General features: G+C 45.4%; 1 protein-coding gene across 1 annotated transcript in view; it reads right to left on the bottom strand.

Moving 5' to 3' along the window:
• LOC106594058 (puratrophin-1) overlaps positions 1-21,777 on the bottom strand; it is a 315,209-nt gene that overhangs the window by 89,163 nt on the left and 204,269 nt on the right. The window contains exons 9-11 of the mRNA XM_045689763.2: positions 9,679-9,817; positions 7,560-7,682; positions 5,676-5,867 (exon numbers count right to left, since the gene is read on the bottom strand). Coding sequence (XP_045545719.2) covers positions 5,676-5,867; positions 7,560-7,682; positions 9,679-9,817 — 454 coding nt within the window. The remainder of the gene's footprint in view (positions 1-5,675; positions 5,868-7,559; positions 7,683-9,678; positions 9,818-21,777) is intronic.

Here is a 21,777-nt window from a genome sequence, read left to right on the forward strand (position 1 = left end):
ACTTCCTCTGATCTGGAGGACTCACTAAACAGAGAACATCCCTGGTCATCCCTACTGCCTCTGATCTGGAGGACTCACTAAACAGAGAACATCCCTGGTCATCCCTACTGCCTCTGATCTGGAGGACTGTTTGTCTGTACTAATTCTAGCCCGTGGGACTGTTTGTCTGTACTAATTCTAGCCTGTGGGACTGTTTGTCTGTATTAATTCTAGCCTGTGGGACTGTTTGTCTGTATTAATTCTAGCCTGTGGGACTGTTTGTCTGTACTATCATGCCAAATAGATCATTAATGATTAAATGTTTATATTTGAAGATTGCTGCATGAGGTCAGACTGTTTGGCATGACGATGAGCAATGAAGTTGGAAAAGAGAGAGACAAAACAGATCTGGGACCAGGCTAGTGGAAGTTAATACCAAACCCAGTCAGGTTAAAAAGGCATCTTCCTTCAGGCTGATCTGAAGTAGAAAGAGATGGGTGTTGTTCCTATCAGATCTGGGACCGGGCTAGCTGTTTGGGTGAGATGGGTGTTGTTCCTATCAGATCTGGGACCGGGCCAGCTGTTTGGGTGAGATGGGTGTTGTTCCTATCAGATCTGGGACCGGGCTAGCTGTTTGGGTGAGATGGGTGTTGTTCCTATCAGATCTGGGACCGGGCTAGCTGTTTGGGTGAGATGGGTGTCGTTCCTATCAGATCTGGGACCGGGCTAGCTGTTTGGGTGAGATGGTTGTCGTTCCTATCAGATCTGGGACCGGGCTAGCTGTTTGGGTGAGATGGTTGTCGTTCCTATCAGATCTGGGACCGGGCTAGCTGTTTGGGTGAGATGGGTGTCGTTCCTATCAGATCTGGGACTGGGCTAGCTGTTTGGGTGAGATGGGTGTTGTTCCTATCAGATCTGGGACCGGGCTAGCTGTTTGGGTGAGATGGGTGTTGTTCCTATCAGATCTGGGACCGGGCTAGCTGTTTGGGTGAGATGGGTGTCGTTCCTATCAGATATGGGACCGGGCTAGCTGTTTGGTTGAGATGGGTGTTGTTCCAACATGAAGACGAGGCCTTCTGTGTTGTGTCATATCCCTGTTGTCTATCTGTGTCTTTTGATTTACATTAACACAGCTAACAGCTAACAGCTCAATATGATTAACATTAACACAGCTAACAGCTAACAGCTCAATATGATTCACATTAACACAGCTAACAGCTCAATATGATTCACATTAACACAGCTAACAGCTCAATATGATTCACATTAACACAGCTAACAGCTCAATATGATTCACATTAACACAGCTAACAGCTCAATATGATTCACATTATTAACACAGCTAACAGCTCAATATGATGCACATTAACACAGCTAACAGCTCAATATGATTCACATTAACACAGCTAACAGCTCAATATAATTCACATTAACACAGCTAACAGCTCAATATAATACACATTAACACAGCTAACAGCTCAATATGATTCACATTAAAACAGCTAACAGCTAACAGCTCAATATGATTCACATTAACACAGCTAACAGCTCAATATGATTCACATTAACACAGCTAACAGCTCAATATGATTCACATTAAAACAGCTAACAGCTAACAGCTCAATATGATTCACATTAACACAGCTAACAGCTCAATATTTTTTTACATTTTTTACATTTTTGTCATTTAGCAGACGCTCTTATCCAGACATTTCATACATTTTTTTTCTCCGTACTGGTCCCCCCGTGGGAAGCCATTATCCACACCATTCTCTTTGTACTGTAACTGAATAAGTGATCAGAGCTAGTGATAAGAGCTAGATGATGCACATTAACACAGCTAACAGCTCAATATGATTCACATTAAAACAGCTAACAGCTAACAGCTCAATATGATTCACATTAACACAGCTAACAGCTCAATATGATGCACATTAACACAGCTAACAGCTCAATATGATTCACATTAACACAGCTAACATCTCAATATGATTCACATTAAAACAGCTAACAGCTCAATATGATTCACATTAACACAGCTAACAGCTCAATATGATTCACATTAACACAGCTAACAGCTCAATATGATTCACATTAACACAGCTAACAGCGCAATATGATTAACATTAACACAGCTAACAGCTAACAGCTCAATATGATTCACATTAAAACAGCTAACAGCTAACAGCTCAATATGATTCACATTAACACAGCTAACAGCTCAATATGATTCACATTAACACAGCTAACAGCTCAATATGATTCACATTAACACAGCTAACAGCTAGCAGCCCAATATGTCAACAGATGGTAGGAGATAGTGTAGCTCTGCCGACACCCCCACTGGGGTCACTCTGCCGTGGTTTAAGGGGAGGAAGAGAGAGGGGGAGAACAAGGTGGGAGGGGTGCTAGGATGATGCTCATTACTAAATGTGATACTGATCATTCTGTAGGGAGGACAACTGTTGTGGGCTGTAACCATGGCTGCTCACCCTGAGAGAGAGAGGGACTGTCTGTCTGCAGAGGGAGAGATATCATCCCATATAGCACCCTATTCCCTATATAGTGCAGTACTTTTCACCAGAGACCTATAGGGAACAGGGTGCCATTTGGGACACAGCCATGGAGACTGGTGGAGAATGTAGTTGTAGTTAGCAGCTGTGAATGAAGGGGTGACTGGGTGACTGGGTGACTTACTGACTGACTGGCTAGCTGGCTGGCTGACTTACTGACTGACTGACTGGCTGGCTGGCTGGGTGCCTGGCTGCCTGGCTGGCTGCCTGACTTACTGGCTGGCTGGCTGCCTGGCTGACTGCCTGCCTGGCTGGCTGCCTGGCTGGCTGCCTGATGGCTGGCTGGCTGGCTGGCTGGCTGCCTGGCTGACTTACTGGCTGCCTGACTGGCCGACTGACTGGCCGACTGGGCACTGAGCGATAAACATTGATAGAGGGCTGCTATTTTAGTGTCCTGACAGTATTGGCTCTGGAGAGACAACAGACGACCAGCTTGGTTGAACTGACTCAGTATTATACTGTATGAGAAGGCTACTGTAAAGTAAACAACGTTCTGAGAGTTCAGGGGTTCAATCGGGTTAATGCCATAAGTATTTACCGAGTTCAAAGTCAAACCTGGAGCAGTTTGTCAAGTCAGACATTTTCTCCAGCAGACTGAGTTTAAATTGAAGACTCTCTATTGGTTAATGTTTATGAGGTTTGTTAACGTTAGTTAACAGGATTTATTGATACTGTTCTGTCTAAGTCTCTACAGCAGCTCAGAGCTTACAGTATGCCTTGTCTAAGATACTGTTCTGTCTCTACAGTAGCTCAGAGCTTACAGTATGCCTTGTCTAAGATACTGTTCTGTCTCTACAGTAGCTCAGAGCTTACAGTATGCATTATCTAAGATACTGTTCTGTCTAAGTCTCTACAGTAGCTCAGAGCTTACAGTATGCCTTATCTAAGATACTGTTCTGTCTCTACAGCAGCTCAGAGCTTACAGTATGCCTTGTCTAAGATACTGTTCTGTCTCTACAGTAGCTCAGAGCTTACAGTATGCCTTATCTAAGATACTGTTCTGTCTCTACAGCAGCTCAGAGCTTACAGTATGCCTTGTCTAAGATACTGTTCTGTCTCTACAGTAGCTCAGAGCTTACAGTATGTCTTATCTAAGATACTGTTCTGTCTCTACAGCAGCTCAGAGCTTACAGTATGCCTTGTCTAAGATACTGTTCTGTCTCTACAGCAGCTCAGAGCTTACAGTATGCCTTATCTAAGATACTGTTCTGTCTCTACAGTAGCTCAGAGCTTACAGTATGCCTTGTCTAAGATCTGACTGAGACAAGGAAGTGACTGACAATGTCGTGACCTCACACACACACGCACATACACAAATGTGCGTGTCTCTGTGTGTATGGCTGTGGTGAGAGACAATTGATTGTCAAGGCAATGAAGTCACAGGTCACTGAGAGAGCTCTCTGTAACACAGTGTGTCTACAGTCCCTCCTGGCACTGCTTTAAGACACACACACACACACACACACACACACACACACACACACACACACACACACACTAGAGGTGCGTGGTCAGCTGTTTGTTCACCCGCACCGACCCACAATTACCAACAACCCATCCGTAACCACCCGACTATATGTGATAAAGTGAAATAGCTAGGAAGATGCATTGTAGGGTACAGTCAGAGACAGCAGAAAGACTTTTGGACAGGGTGCAGGATTTTTTAGGGGGCCGACTTCTGCTTATAATTTCTGTCATTTTGGTGGAAGGCTATTAGTTAGTCAACTTGTCTATAATTAGATAGACGCAGCTTCTCTTCTGTCATTACTCGTTGCCCTAGAAGACTAAATAAACCATATTGCTCAACAGAATAATGTTATGAAGTGATAGAATGAATGAATCTAGTTGACATCGGTCAAGTTCTCTCTGTCATCTCCACTCCATTAAGGAACAAAAAGATTTTTAGGGACCAAGGAGAAAATGCAATAAAAATAAATGACGGGAAATTATTTTCTGCATCAGTTTGACCCGTTGAAAGGAAAATAGAAAGCTGTGAAAAACGACCCAACATGTTTCTGATAAGATTTCAGTTCAACTTGGATGCATATTTTATGTGGTTGAAATACTATCAGCTTTTATGATGCTGATAAAGATAGCACCTTTACAGACGGTCCCTAACTTTAAATTCACATTCTCTCTAAATGCTGATAAAGATAACACCTTTACAGACGGTCCCTAACTACACATTCACATTCTCTCTAGATGCTGATAAAGATAGTACCTTTACAGATGGTCCCTAACTACACATCCACATTCTCTCTAGATGCTGATAAAGATAGTACCTTTACAGATGGTCCCTAACTTTAAATTCACATTCTCTCTAGATGCTGATAAAGATAGCACCTTTACAGACGGTCCCTAACTTTAAATTCACATTCTCTCTAGATGCTGATAAAGAGGGCACCTTTACAGACGGTCCCTAACTACACATTCACATTCTCTCTAGATGCTGATAAAGAGGGCACCTTTACAGACAGTCCCTAACTGCACATTCACATTCTCTCTAGATGCTGATAAAGAGGGCACCTTTACGGACGGTCCCTAACTGCACATTCACATTCTCTCTAGATGCTGATAAAGATAGCACCTTTACAGACGGTCCCTAACTGCACATTCACATTCTCTCTAGATGCTGATAAAGATAGCACCTTTACAGACGGTCCCTAACTACACATTCACATTCTCTCTAGATGCTGATAAAGAGGGTACCTTTACAGACAGTCTCTAACTACACATTCAAATTCTCTCTAGATGCTGATAAAGATAGCACCTTTACAGACGGTCCCTAACTACACATTCGCATTCTCTCAAGATGCTGAAATAAAGAAACCATATTTCTCCACTTCTGTTCCCGAATCAAAATGTACATTTGGTGTATCATATTACTGCAAGAAATGTTTCATTCTGCAGGAAGAACATTCAAACAAAGCTATTCGAAATAGCATGTGCCACACCGAGTCTTGTGAATGATGCTGAGGCAGTAAAGAGAGCCTGAGACAGAGAGAGAAAGAGGGGGTGAGAGAAGGAGAGAGAGACATAGAGAGAGAGGGTGAGTGAGAGTGAGAGAATGAGAGAGATACAGAGGGAGAGAGAGAGAGAAAGAGAGCGAGTAGTTCCTCTTACCTTGTCGAAGAACTCATAGAGACGTACGGTCTTGTCGATGTTGGTCTTGGTGTTTTCTACCCTCTGGGAGAAGTCGTGCAGGTGGACCCAGAAGGATCGAACTTTGACCTCGTACAACTGCAACTCGGCTGACGACAAGTCTTCCCAGCGTTCTAGACGTTTCAGCAGCGCCTCACCTCCCTTACAGTGTTCCTGAAGACAGGATGAATATACAGTCAACTCTAACCCTTACAGTGTTCCTGAAGACAGGATGAATATACAGTCAACTCTAACCCTTACAGTGTTCCTATAGACAGGATGAATATACAGTCAACTCTAACCCTTACAGTGTTCCTATAGGACAGGATGAATATACAGTCAACTCTAACCCTTACAGTGTTCCTATAGACAGGATGAATATACAGTCAACTCTAACCCTTACAGTGTTCCTATAGACAGGATGAATATACAGTCAACTCTAACCCTTACAGTGTTCCTATAGGACAGGATGAATATACAGTCAACTCTAACCCTTACAGTGTTCCTATAGACAGGATGAATATACAGTCAACTCTAACCCTTACAGTGTTCCTGAAGACAGGATGAATATACAGTCAACTCTAACCCTTACAGTGTTCCTATAGGACAGGATGAATATACAGTCAACTCTAACCCTTACAGTGTTCCTATAGACAGGATGAATATACAGTCAACTCTAACCCTTACAGTGTTCCTATAAGACAGAACAGACAGTAACTTTTATAGCTCACACACACACACACACACACCCACCCACCCACCCCCACACACACACACACACACACACACACACACACACACACACACACACACACACACACACACACACACACACACACACCCCCACCCACCCACCCACCCACCCACCCACCCACACACCCCGGTTTTCACACAGCAAAGACCTTGAAGTCTCCAGCCACTCAGCCTTGTTAAAATACTCCAAACCAGAAGGTGGCAGTAGTGTTGTTTGGCAATGCATGTCTGTGTTATTTGCTTAGTTTATGGTCTTGATTCCAATGTTAGCTAGCTATCTAGCTAGCTACGCTAATGTTGATATTTTGTATAAAGCCCCTGTAGATAATAGCCAGATCCCACAGCTAGATAACTAAAAAAACAAATGAATTCACTCTCCATGATCCCATACTGCCAGTGGCAGCCCATAGCCACATGTTTAGCTAACTAACGTTAGCATATTCGCTAGCTAGCACAACATAGCTAGCTAGCTATGCTAGCCCGCTGTTTCATGGAAACTAATCCATTGTGATTTAATGATATAATACTAGCTAGTATTGACATTATAATGTGGTTGTTAGCTAGCATGGAGGAAGTGTTTACTGTTGTGTGCATTGCGTCTGTGCACGATCCCATAGCCCACATTATGAAGTGATACTGGCTCATGACATGTAACCGTGGATGTCAGTCAGTCAGACAGACAGACAGACAGACAGACAGACAGACAGACAGACAGACAGACAGACAGACAGACAGACAGACAGACAGACAGACAGACAGACAGACAGACAGACAGACAGACAGACAGACAGACAGACAGACAGACAGACAGACAGACAGAGGTACCTATGTAAGCAGCAGTGTAGACAGACAGCCAGTCAGCCAGCCAGTCAGCCAGAGGTACCTACGTAAGCAGCAGTGTAGAAGGACAGCCAGCCAGTCAGCCAGTCAGTCAGTCAGAGGTACCTACGTAAGCAGCAGTGTAGAAGGACAGCCAGCCAGTCAGCCAGTCAGCCAGTCAGTCAGTCAGAGGTACCTACGTAAGCAGCAGTGTAGAAGGACAGCCAGCCAGTCAGCCAGTCAGTCAGCCAGTCAGCCAGTCAGTCAGCCAGCCAGTCAGCCAGAGGTACCTACGTAAGCAGCAGTGTAGAAGTCTCTGAAGAGGGTCTGTTTGCTGTGCAGCTGCTCCAGAGAATCCTCCAGCTCTCCGAGTGTTCTCAGACGCCTCTCTCCTACCTCCTCAATCCAGTCACTCACCTACACACACACACACACACACACACACACCACACACACACACACACACACACACACACACACACACACACACACACACACACACACACACACACAGAATGACAATAACTGTAAATCTATGACAGCCTCCTAATGTACAGTTGATGCTTGTAATCAGGGGTTCCCAAAACCTTTTCTGCCCCGTGACTCCATTTTGATAAATAAATAAACGTGGCGACCCCCCATCATGTAAAACAAAGCTCTATAATCAACGGCCAACGTTTATGGTTTATAGAAAATATATTCCACAGCGGTTTAGATGGTACAGTGATTCTCTACACTAGACTTGTTTAGTGTTTTATCAACCAGGAAATGGCGGAGCAATTTCTGCACATTGCACCTTTAAGTCATTATGTATATACTGTTTTTCTATACTATTCTACTGTATCTCAGTCCGTTCTGCTCTGACATCGCTCATCCATATGTATAAAGTCTTAATTCATTCCTACTTAGATTTATGTGTTATTTTGCGGTTTATGTTGTCAAACTGTTAGATATTACTAGTTAGATATTACTGTACTGTCGGAGCTAGAAACACAAGCATTTCACTACACTCGCAATATCATCTGCTAATCACGTGTATGTGACCAATACAATGTTATTTGATTTTAAACGTTTGACAAGATAGAGCCTCTCTGTTTACTAGAACCTCATCTAGAGGCTACCGGAGGTTACCGATGTGACCCCAGTTCTACGAACCAACTCTCTGTTTACTAGAACCTCATCTAGAGGCTACCGGAGGTTACCGATGTTATCCCGGTTCAACCAACCAAACGCAACGTTTAGTTTTTTCTCCTGACCCCATTTTCATATCAGGACCCCTAGTTTGGAATACTCTGCTATAATGCATCATAGCTGAGTTATAAGCTGTTATGTACAGTACCTCCTTGAATCCCTCTCCAGGTTCCTGAACCATGGTAAACTCCAGTCCCAGCCCCTATAACCAGCCCCTATAACCAGCCCCTATCCCTATATCCAGCCCCTATCCCCAGCCCCTATAACCAGCCCCTATCCCTATAACCAGCCCCTATCCCCAGCCCCTATCCCCAGCCCCTATACCCAGCCCCTATACCCAGCCCCTATAACCAGCCCCTATAACCACCCCTATCCCTATAACCAGCCCCAGACCCTATAACCAGCCCCTATCCCCAGCTCCCAGCCCCTATAACCAGCCCCTATACCCAGCCCCTATAACCAGCCCCTATCCCTATAACCAGCCCCTATCACTATAACCAGTCCCTATAACCAGCCCCTATCCCCCAGCCCCTATAACCAGCCCCTATAACCATCCCCCAGCCCCTATAACCAGCCCCTATAACCAGCCCCCAGCCCCCACCCCGTCCCTATCCCCAGCCCCTATAACCAGCCCCCAGCCCCTATAACCAGCCCCTATAACCAGCCCCTATAACTAGCCCCTATCCCCCAGCCCCTATAACCAGCCCCAGCCCCTATAACCAGCCCCTATCCCCCAGAACCTATAACCAGCCCCAGCCCCTATAACCAGACCCTATCCCCAGCCCCTATAACCAGCCCCTATAATCAGCCCCTATCACCAGCCCCTATAACCAGCCCCTATAACCAGCCCCTATATCCTGTCCCTATAACAGCCCCCCTCACCTCCCTGAATCCCTGTTTCAGCCCTATACCCCAGCCCTATACCCCAGCTCCTCTCACCTCCTTGAATCCCTGCTCCAGCCCTATACCCCAGCCCTATACCCCAGCCCCTCTCACCTCCTTGAATCCCAGCTCCAGCACTATACCCCAGCCCTATACCCCAGCCTTATACCATAGCCCTATACCCCAGCCCTATACCACAGCCCTATACCCCAGCCCTATTCCCCAGCCCTATACCCCAGCCCTATACCCCAGCCCTATACCCCAGCCCTATACCCCAGCCCTATACCCCAGCCCTATTCCCCAGCCCTATACCCCAGCCCTATACCCCAGCTCCTCTCACCTCCTTGAATCCCAGCTCCAGCCTCTTGAACTCCATGATAAAGTCCAGTTCCTGAGTGCGTTGGTTGGACAGCATCACCAGCTTGTGAACCAGCTCATCCACATGATCATACAGACCAGCCACAACCTCTACGGCATCTCTGGAGGGACACAGAGAGAGAGAGAGAGAGAGATACAGTCCTTTAGACTTCCAGCAGCATAGAGAGAGGCTCCGATAGAAGACAGTACGGTCGTTCCTCAGTCCAATACAACTTTTCCCTCTTTCTTTGCACAGTAGAAACAGAACACTTTCAGCTAGGAAAGACTGTCTTGACTCAGAGGACTATCTTTCACCACAATCAAACTTCTGATGTTTTAACTGTAGAAGAAAGACCTGAGTGTATTGTTGACCGTCCCTCTCTGAAGAAAAGTTAATCTTTCCAACCCACTGTGTGCTGTCTTTAGTTGACGACAGACAGAACCAGTCTGTGGTACTACTGAACACTGAGGTTATCACTGACATGGACTGGCAGAGCAGGATGACATCTCATTGGATCACCAGTTGAATTGATTGACATGGGGGGGTGTGGATGTGCTGATTGAGTTGAGGGATGAGAGATAAGAGTTTTCATTGGATGAGCTGGTTTGAGTGACAGAGCAGAGTGTGTGTGTGTGTACTCTACCGTGTCTGTCTGCTTCCTTGTCCGTTGTGTGTATCTGTTGTTAAGGAAGCATTAGCTCAGGGCCGCAGCAGCAGACACTGACTGAGGACATTGTGAGGGAAGCCTGGGCTGAAGGCCGGGTGGATGAGTACAACATGACTTCATAGCCTCTAGCAAGCTCTACTGTAGTCCAGTATTACACTACACTGCATTGTCCTCACCTTATACTGTACACTCTGTTTCCCCTACAGTTACACCAACTCACACACACCAGTTACACCAACTCACACACACCAGTTACACCAACTCACACACACACCAGTTAGACCAACTCACACACACACACACACACCAGTTAGACCAACTCACACACACACACCAGTTAGACCAACTCAGACACACACACCAGTTAGACCAACTCACACACACACACACCAGTTAGACTAACTCACACACACACACACACCAGTTAGACCAACTCACACACACACACCAGTTAGACCAACTCAGACACACACACCAGTTAGACCAACTCACACACACACCAGTTAGACCAACTCACACACACACACCAGTTAGACCAACTCACACACACACCAGTTAGACCAACTCACACACAACAGTTAGACCAACTCAGACACACACACCAGTTAGACCAACTCACACACACACACACCAGTTAGACCAACTCACACACACACACCAGTTAGACCAACACACACACACACACACACCAGTTAGACCAACTCACACACACCAGTTAGACCAACTCACACACACACACACCAGTTAGACCAACTCACACACACACCAGTTAGACCAACTCACACACACCAGTTAGACCAACTCACACACACACCAGTTAGACCAACACACACACACCAGTTAGACCAACTCACACACACACACACCAGTTAGACCAACTCACACACACCAGTTAGACCAACTCACACACACCAGTTAGACCAACTCACACACACACCAGTTAGACCAACTCACACACACACCAGTTAGACCAACTCACACACACCAGTTAAACCAACTCATACACACACCAGTTAAACCAACTCACACACACACACACCAGTTAGACCAACTCACACACACACACACCAGTTAGACCAACTCACACACACACACACCAGTTAGACCAACTCAGACACACACCAGTTAGACCAACTCACACACACACCAGTTAGACCAACTCACACACACACACACACACACACCAGTTAGACCAACTCACACACACACACACACACACACCAGTTAGACCAACTCACACACACACGCACACACCAGTTAGACCAACTCACACACACACACACACACACACCAGTTAGACCAACTCACACACACACACACACACACCAGTTAGACCAACTCACACACACACGCACACACCAGTTAGACCAACTCACACACACACCAGTTAGACCAACTCACACACACACACACCAGTTAGACCAACTCACACACACACACACACACACCAGTTAGACCAACTCACACACACACACACCAGTTAGACCAACTCACACTCACACACACCAGTTAGACCAACACACACACACACCAGTTAGACCAACTCACACACACACACACACCAGTTAGACAAACTCACATACGCTGCAGGTAGCCAAGTGGTTAGAGCGTTGGGCCAGTAACCAGCAGGTAACCTAGTGGTTAGAGCGTTGGGCCAGTAACCAGCAGGTAACCTAGTGATTAGAGCGTTGGGCCAGTAACCAGCAGGTAGCCTAGTGGTTAGAGCGCTGGGCCAGTAACCAGCAGGTAACCTAGTGGTTAGAGCGTTGGGCCAGTAACCAGCAGGTAACCTAGTGGTTAGAGCGTTGGGCCAGTAACCAGCAGGTAACCTAGTGATTAGAGCGTTGGGCCAGTAACCAGCAGGTAGCCTAGTGGTTAGAGCGTTGGGCCAGTAACCAGCAGGTAACCCAGTGGTTAGGTCGTTGGACCAGTAACCAGCAGGTAGTCTAGTGGTTAGAGCGTTGGGCCAGTAACCAGCAGGTAGCCTAGTGGTTAGAGTGTTGGGCCAGTAACCACGACAAGCTTCAATGCCATACAACTCTCCTTCCGTGGTCTCCAACTGCTCCTAAATACAAGTAAAACTAAATGCATGCTCTTCAACCGATCGCTGCCTGCACCTGCCCGCCTGTCCAGCATCACTACTCTGGACGGTTCTGACTTAGAATATGTGGACAACTACAAATACCTAGGTGTCTGGTTAGACTGTAAACTCTCCTTCCAGACTCACATCAAACATCTCCAATCCAAAGTTAAATCTAGAATTGGCTTCCTATTTCGCAACAAAGCATCCTTCACTCATGCTGCCAAACATACCCTCGTAAAACTGACCATCCTACCATTCCTTGACTTCGGCGATGTCATTTACAAAATAGCCTCCAATACCCTACTCAACAAACTGGATGCAGTCTATCACAGTGCCATCCGTTTTGTCACCAAAGCCCCATATACTACCCACCACTGCGACCTGTACGCTCTCGTTGGCTGGCCTTCGCTTCATAATCGTCGCCAAACACATTGGCTCCAGGTCATCTACAAGACCCTGCTAGGTAAAGCCCCCCCTTATCTCCGCTCACTGGTCACCATAGCAGCACCCACCTGTAGCACGCGCTCCAGCAGGTATATCTCTCTGGTCACCCCCAAAGCCAACTCCTCCTTTGGTCGTCTCTCCTTCCAGTTCTCTGCTGCCAATGACTGGAACGAACTACAAAAATCTCTGAAACTGGAAACACTTATCTCCCTCACTAGCTTTAAGCACCAGCTGTCAGAGCAGCTCCCAGATCACTGCACCTGTACATAGCCCATCTATAATTTAGCCCAAACTACTACCTCTTCCCCTACTGTATTTATTTATTTTATTTATTATTTTGCTCCTTTGCACCATATTATTTATATTTGAACTTTGAACTTTCTTCAAATTACAAATCTACCATTCCAGTGTTTTACTTGCTATACTTTATTTACTTTGCCACCATGGCCTTTTTTTGCCTTTACCTCCCTTATCTCACATCATTTGCTCACACTGTATATAGTCTTATTTTTTTCTACTGTATCATTGATTGTATGTTGTTTTACTCCATGTGTAACTCTGTGTTTTTGTATGTTGTCGAACTGCTTTGCTTTATCTTGGCCAGGTCGCAATTGTAAATGAGAACTTGTTCTCAATTTGCCTACCTGGTTAAATAAAGGTGAAATAAATAAAAAAAAGGTAGCCTAGTGGTTAGAGCGTTGGACCAGTAACCGTAAAGGTTGCTGGGTTGCTGGATCGAGTCCCCGAAGTAAAGTAAAAATCTGTCGTTCTGCCCCTGAGCAAGGCAGTTAACCCACTGTTACCCTGAACAAGGCAGTTAACCCACTGCTCCCCTGAACAAGGCAGTTAACCCACTGTTCCCCTGAACGAGGCAGTTAACCCACTGTTCCCCTGAACAAGGCAGTTAACCCACTGTTCCCCTGAACGAGGCAGTTAACCCACTGTTCCCCTGAACGAGGCAGTTAACCCACTGTTCCCCTGAACAAGGCAGTTAACCCACTGTTCCCCTGAACAAGGCAGTTAACCCACTGTTCCCCTGAACAAGGCAGTTAACCCACTGCTCCCCTGAACAAGGAGGTTAACCCACTGTTCCCCTGAACAAGGCAGTTAACCCACTGTTACCTGGGCGCCGAAGACGTGGATGTGGATTATGGCAGCCCAGTTGAATAATGACATTTCAGTTGAATGCATTCAGTTATACACCTGACCAGGTATCCCCCCTCTCCTTCCTGAACACACTAAGTCTGCCCCCTGCTGGCAGAGACAGGAAACGCACAACACAACTACAGAATCAGCAGTCGTCCCAGTCAGACTTCACCACTGAATCGGTGTAGAGTGACTTGACTGTCACGTCGTCCAAGCAACGGTAGAACCAGTGTGGTGCTTCCCTAGCAACAGGCTGGCCCGGCAGGGGTTCTGTTGTCATGCTAATGTATGGCGGCATGCTGACTGGACCAGGCTGTCAATCATTATGGCTTTGTCCAGGAAAAGGGAAGGATGGGGTTAGGAAGGCACCTTGGTCTGGCTGTGGGATCTGATAGGCTGGGCCAGGGAGGGTGGGAGATGTTCACAGCCTCAAAATGGAGACTGTGGAAAATCATAAACAATGCAAGGTGCAGAAACACCCACTGTGAGGGGTCCCGTCAGACTGCTGCTGGAGGATCAATGGTAAAAAATGAGTCTGGATCTCTGTGTGTCTCCTCAGTAGGGGATCAATGGTTCACTAGTGTGTTATAATACAGCTACGACATGGGGCCTGATAGAACAGACACCTACAACTACAGTAGATATAATAACACCTTGTCACGCCCTGACCAGGTGAACTCGGGTATTTTGGGTCAGGGTGTGTCATGTTGGGTATTTTTCCTTGGTTTGTTGTCTATGTTAGCGTTATAGCCTTGTGTTAGATCTATGTGGGTTATTTCTATGTTGGGTTCTGTCGATTCCCAATCAGAGACAGCTGTCGCTAGTTGTCTCTGATTGGGATCACATTTAAGTTCCTCTTTCCCCCACGCTGTTTGTGGGGTGTTGTCTCTTTGATTTTGAGCAGCTAACGTATCGGCATTTTCTTGATTTTGTGTATGTGTTTATTTCAGTGTAAAAGAATAAACATGTGTTCGCTCCCAGCTGCGTTTTGGTCCGCTTCCTCGTCACCCGATGACGATCGTTACACACCTATAACTACAGTAGATATTATAACACCTATAACTACAGTAGATATTATAACACCTATAACAACAGTAGATATTATAACACAGGCCTATAACTACAGTAGATATTATAACACAGGCCTATAACTACAGTAGATATTATAACACCTATAACTACAGTAGATATTATAACACCTATAACTACAGTAGATATTATAACACAGGCCTATAACTACAGTAGATATTATAACACCTATAACAACAGTAGATATTATAACACAGGCCTATAACTACAGTAGATATTATAACACCTATAACTACAGTAGATATTATAACACAGGCCTATAACTACAGTAGATATTATAACACCTATAACTACAGTAGATATTATAACACCTTTAACTACAGTAGATATTATAACACAGGCCTATAACTACAGTAGATATTATAACACCTATAACTACAGTATATATTATAACACAGGCCTATAACTACAGTAGATATTATAACACCTATAACTACAGTAGATATTATAATACCTATAACTACAGTAGATATTATAACACAGGGCTATAACTACAGTAGATATTATAACACCTATAACTACAGAAGATATTATAACACAGGCCTATAACTACAGTAGATATTATAACACCTATAACTACAGTAGATATTATAACACCTATAACTACAGTAGATATTATAACACAGGCCTATAACTACAGTAGATATTATAACACAGGCCTATAACTACAGTAGATATTATAACACAGGCCTATAACTACAGTAGATATTATAACACCTATAACTACAGTAGATATTATAACACCTATAACTACAGAAGATATTATAACACAGGCCTATAAATACAGAAGATATTATAACACCTATAACTACAGTAGATATTATAACACCTATAACTACAGTAGATATTATAACACCTATAACTACAGTAGATATTATAACACAGGCCTATAACTACAGTAGATATTATAACACCTATAACAACAGTAGATATTATAACACAGGCCTATAACTACAGTAGATATTATAACACCTATAACTACAGTAGATATTATAACACCTATAACAACAGTAGATATTATAACACAGGCCTATAACTACAGTAGATATTATAACACAGGCCTATAACTACAGTAGATATTATAACACAGGCCTATAACTACAGTAGATATTATAACACCTATAACTACAGTAGATATTATAACACCTTGTGACGTAGAAGTCCGTCACTGGCCGCGGGCAGCATTTGGTACTTTAACGCACGCACACATTCATCACTCCTCCCTGCTCCGTTATCAGATAAGTTAACAATGTGGGTCGACACACAAGTTAACGTCTCTATCTTAGTACATACATTTCACACTTACTTCAGTAACCAGTTAGGGTATAAAGAAATAAAGACAGGTGTTCATATTTAATATAAGCAATATTTAGTATACTTATCGATGTTATGGATGAGCACGGTTGTTTGTTCTGTTCCTCTCTCTCTCCATCTCTGTAGCTTCCAGGTATGCTGGATAAGGACCCGAGCTAAGGGAATTGGGCTTACTTTGTAGTGCCTGTCCGGAATGGCTCATTAATGTAAACGGGCATATTGGAAGACACTGTCAGTAGTGATGTAATTTTGTAAATGTTATATTGTGATGTTGTTTCATAAACGTGTTGCAATGTATATATTTTGGTATGTTTAGATAAATGGAAACTGTATGTTGAATAGGTAATTGCTTAATTAATTAGTGTTAATTGTTCTGAGGGGAGGGGCTACCCCTACAAAAGGAGCCTCTCTTTCAGTTCATGGAGAGGCATTTTGGATTGAGCTGTGGGTGGGGCAGCTTTGTTTTTAAGCTGTCCCATAAGGTATACGTTTGATGGCAGTACTGTTGTTTTGTTCCGGAATCACTATGTAAATAAACACCGTTGCACAGAAGAACTTTTGCGGCTCCGCCATCTTTTTATTTTTTATAGAGGTTAGGTTTTCCAGTTTAGCCTTCTGGCCTACTCTACGTGACATATGGTGGCAGCAGTGGGATGGCGCACCGCAAATCAGTGAATTCCAACAAGAGAGGTAAAGGAATGCGTACAGGATTGCGTTCTCAGCAGCAGCATCAACTGTCAGAAAAGGTAATTGAAGTTGAAACTGGGTGGAATACCATGGAATCTTCTGGTGAAGAGGTTAATTATGAGAAACTAGGAGCCCGACCAAGGGGCCAAACACAAACAGAACTGTTTGAACTACCGGTTGAACCAGCAGATATAGCAATAAGAGACCAGCTGACTGAAGGAGCAGTTGGGGGACCAGAACCACACCCAACCATGGTAGCCCTTTTCCAGCAACTTTTCACCTGCCTTGAGAAGAGGGACGAAGACCTCAAGCAGGAGTTTCGGGGCCTACGCCAATCTATCCTCACAGCTCCTCACCAAGCGGAACTCGTCAGTGAGAGCCCAAGATTGGGTCTGCCAACACCAGGACGACAAAGGCTCGACGCAGCAGGGACTTCAACTCCACAGCAGGATCCCCAAGCAGTAATGAGGCCAGCCCCAGCACCAGGAGACCAGTCCAGCAGTGTTAACGTTCATCTTCCAGCATTCCTGAGGAAGGAGCCAAAGATGCCCTCATACCAGCAGGGGGAGGACATTGAAAACTACTTGCTGAGGTTTGAGCGAATGGCCAAGACGTGGCAGTGGCCGGAGGTAGAGTGGGCCTGCAGGCTTGTCCCATTGCTCACGGGCAAGGCCTTAGAGGCTTACACAGCAATGGATGAGGGGCTGTCCAACGTCTACAAGGGCTTGAAGGAAGCGCTGCTGGTGAAGTTCGACATCTCCTCGGAGACCTACCGTCAACGCTTTAGAGCTGCATCGACGCCATCGGGTGAGTCACCGACAGAGACGTACCACCGCCTCAAGGGTCTCTACCGACGATGGGTTCAACCAGAGGAGAAGACACAGGACGAGATCGGTGAGGTCATCATCCTCGAGCAACTTCTACAAGTTCTACCACACGACATTCGAACCTGGGTTCGAGAGCACGAGCCCAAGGACGGGCTTATGGCGGCCAAGCTTGCGCTGCAGTACCATAATGCACGTAAAGGGGGCCCACCACGACCTGCAGCACCCGCTCCAAGGAGTCTCCGAGACACAAGGGACATCAGAGATACCCGAGATGGTGGAGGTAACTCTGGGGGTTATGTGTCTGGGAGGAGGGAGGTAAGGGATTATGCAGTTCGCTCTGATGGGAGGGGTCTGACCTGTTTTTACTGCCGACAGCAGGGGCACAAGGCTTCAATGTGTCCGCTACGTAAATCCAAGCTCTCAGGTTACTGTTATGTGCCCAGAGAGGGGGATGGTGTTCAGAATAGACAGACTGGGGAAGGGTCAGTCTTGGTACCTGTAAAAGTGAATGGTAAAAGTCTTACTGCAATGATTGACACCGGCAGTTCCCTGTCGTTGATCAGAAAATTTTATGTACCTGTTAACCTGTTAGGGCTAGGGGGCAGCATTGACACGGCTGGATAAAAAACATACCCGATTTAATCTGGTTACCACTCCTACTCAGTAACTAGAATATGCATATACTTATTACATATGGATAGAAAACACCCTAAATTTTCTAAAACTGTTTGAATGGTGTCTGTGAGTATAACAGAACTCAAATGGCAGGTCAAAACCTGAGAGATTCCTTTACAGGAAGTGGCCTGTCTGACCATTTCTGGAACTTCTTTGCCATCTCTATCATTTACTAAGGATCTCTGCTCTAACGTGACACTTCCCACGTCGTCCATAGGCTCTCATAGCCCGGGAAAAAAGAGAATGTCGTCATTCCAGCCCCAGGCTGAAACACATTATCGCCTTTCTCAAGTGGCCCATCAAGAGACACTAGCTTATGCGCGTGACCCCGACCGCCCCCGCCTTTGGGATTTTTTCCTCTGTTTGCCGAAAAGGAGATTCCCTGTCGGAATTTTACCGCTTTTCTACGAGAAAAATGACGTAAAAATTGATTTTAAACAGCGGTTGACATGCTTCGACGTACGGCAATTGAATACTTTGAATTTTATTGTCAGGAATTGCGCCAAGCGCGCGACACTTCTTTACTATTTCGGATAGTGTCTGGAACGCACGAACAAAACGCCGCTATTCGGATATAACGATGGATTATTTTGGACCAAACCAACATTTGTTATTGAAGTAGACGTCCTGGGTGTGCATTCTGACGAAGACAACAAAAGGTAATGACATTTTTATAATAGTAAATATGATTATGGTGAGTGCTAAACTTGCCGGATGTCTAAATAGCGAGCCCGTGATGCCTGGGCTATATACTTAGAATATTGCAAAATGTGCTTTCACCAAAAAGCTATTTTAAAATCGGACATATCGAGTGCATAGAGGAGGTCTGTATCTATAATTCTTAAAATAATTGTTTGCTTTTTGTGAACGTTTATCGTGAGTAATTTAGTAAAATGTTAGCGAATTCCCCGTAAGTTTGCGGGGGGTATGCTAGTTCTGAACGTCACATGCTAATGTAAAAAGCTGGTTTTTGATATAAATATGAACTTGATTGAACAAAACATGCATGTATTGTATAACATAATGTCCTAGGGTTGTCATCTGATGAAGATCATCAAAGGTGAGTGCTGCATTTAGCTGTCTTCTGGGTTTTGGTGACATTATATGCTGGCTTGAAAAATGGGTGTCTGATTATTTCTGGCTTGGTACTCTGCTGACATAATCTAATGTTTTGCTTTCGTTGTAAAGCCTTTTTGAAATCGGACAGTGTGGTTAGATTAACGAGAGTCTTATCTTTAAATGGCTGTAAAATAGTCATATGTTTGAGAAATTGAAGTAATAGGATTTTGAAGATTTTGAAAATCGCGCCACAGGCTGGCAGTGGATGTTACGTAGGTGGGACGAATTCGTCCCGCCGGTCCCATAGAGGTTAATGACATTGATTACGGTCACCAGACACTGATCCAATGTGTCCATGGTGACCAGTCACAGCAGCCCACAGCTGAACTCACAGTGGAGATTCAGGGTCAGAAATACCTCCTCAAAGTTGGGGTAATGGAGAAACTACCTTTTGAGATGATTTTGGGGAGGGATGTGCCTGTACTCTCTGATCTGTTGGGAAGTGTGGGGGGTCAGCTATATGAGCAGTCAGTTTGCCAGTCTGATGTTCAGGTGTCATGTTCAGTTGTCACTCGTGCACAGGCCAAAGCTGGTTTACAACCTCTGCCTGACTTGTGTGATAGTCTGTGTGAGGGGGGAACCAAAGGGCCCAGAAAGTCACGCCGCCAGCGGCGTCTTGAGAAGTATGTGGGAACCCCTGTACCTGTTGCTGATGTGTCTGGGTTAGAAGTGCAATGGGAAGTTCCACAAAATTTTGCTACACTGCAGAAGTCTGATGCAACCTTGAAAGGTTTATTTGATAAGGCCTTAGCTGGGGACAGCCAATCTTCATGTGGGGGAATATACACAGTAGACAACCACATACTCTACCTTGGGTCAGAAGCAGATAGCAGGAAGTTAGTGGTGCCATCTACATGTAGACCACTTGTTCTCAACCTTGCACATACAGTTCCATGGGCAGGCCATCTAGGGCAACATAAGACCTATCTTAGGCTAGGCTCCCGTTTCTTTTGGCCCTCCATGTATACTGATGTACAAACATACTGCAAAACATGCCCCACGTGCCAGAAAACCAGTGCTGTCCGTAGGTCTGACCGGGCTCCTCTATGTTCACTGCCAGTTATCTCTACCCCATTCAAGAGAATTGCAATGGACATTGTTGGACCCTTGGAGAAGAGTAGTGCAGGTTACCAGTATATATTGGTGATCTGTGACTATGCCACCCGGTTCCCAGAAGCCTTCCCACTCCGTTCCATAACCACTCCAAAAATAATCAGTGCTCTTGTTCAGCTCTTTTCTCGTGTAGGAATCCCAGATGAAATCCTGACGGACCAAGGCACAAACTTCACTTCACGACTGATGGTTCAACCCCACCGACAGCTGGGCATTAAAGGCTTGAGGACCACTCCCTACCATCCCCAAACGGATGGGCTTGTAGAGAGATTCAATCAAACGCTCAAGAATATGCTGAGGAAGTTTGTGGCTGACACTGGTAAAGACTGGGATAAGTGGTTACCCTTTCTGCTTTTTGCTTACAGGGAGGTGCCTCAGGCATCGACAGGTTTCTCACCATTCGAACTCCTCTATGGATGGCCAGTGCAGGGACCACTGGACCTGCTGAAGAAGTGCTGGGAAGGTTCCCCAGTAGCTACCTCAGGACAGGGGATTGTCCAGTACGTTCTCCAGATGCGAGACAGGCTGGAGCGGTACCGAGAGGAGGCTAGGGCAAATCTTCAGCAAGCCCAGAAGGCCCAGAAGCGAGGGTATGACCAGCACGCTCGCCACAGAGCGTTTGAGCCAGGACAGAAAGTCCTGCTCCTCCTTCCCTCGTCTACCAGCAAGCTCCTTGCGCAGTGGCAAGGGCCGTACCTAATCGGGAGGAAGATGGGCCCGGTGACCTACGAGGTGCTGCACCCGGACAAGGGTAAGGAGAAGCAAACCTACCATGTGAACCTCCTCAAGGCCTGGGAGGAGAAAGGGGAACTCTCCAAGGTAAAGTCCTTTCTGGTCCGCAGAGTAGAAGAAGAGGACGAGTCAGATGGGGTCACAGAGGCATGGAAAGGACGAGCAGAGGTCATACTGGCTCACCT

This window comes from Salmo salar, chromosome 11 (assembly GCF_965601325.2).
Source record: "Salmo salar chromosome 11, fSalSal1, whole genome shotgun sequence".
NCBI lineage: Eukaryota > Metazoa > Chordata > Actinopteri > Salmoniformes > Salmonidae > Salmo > Salmo salar.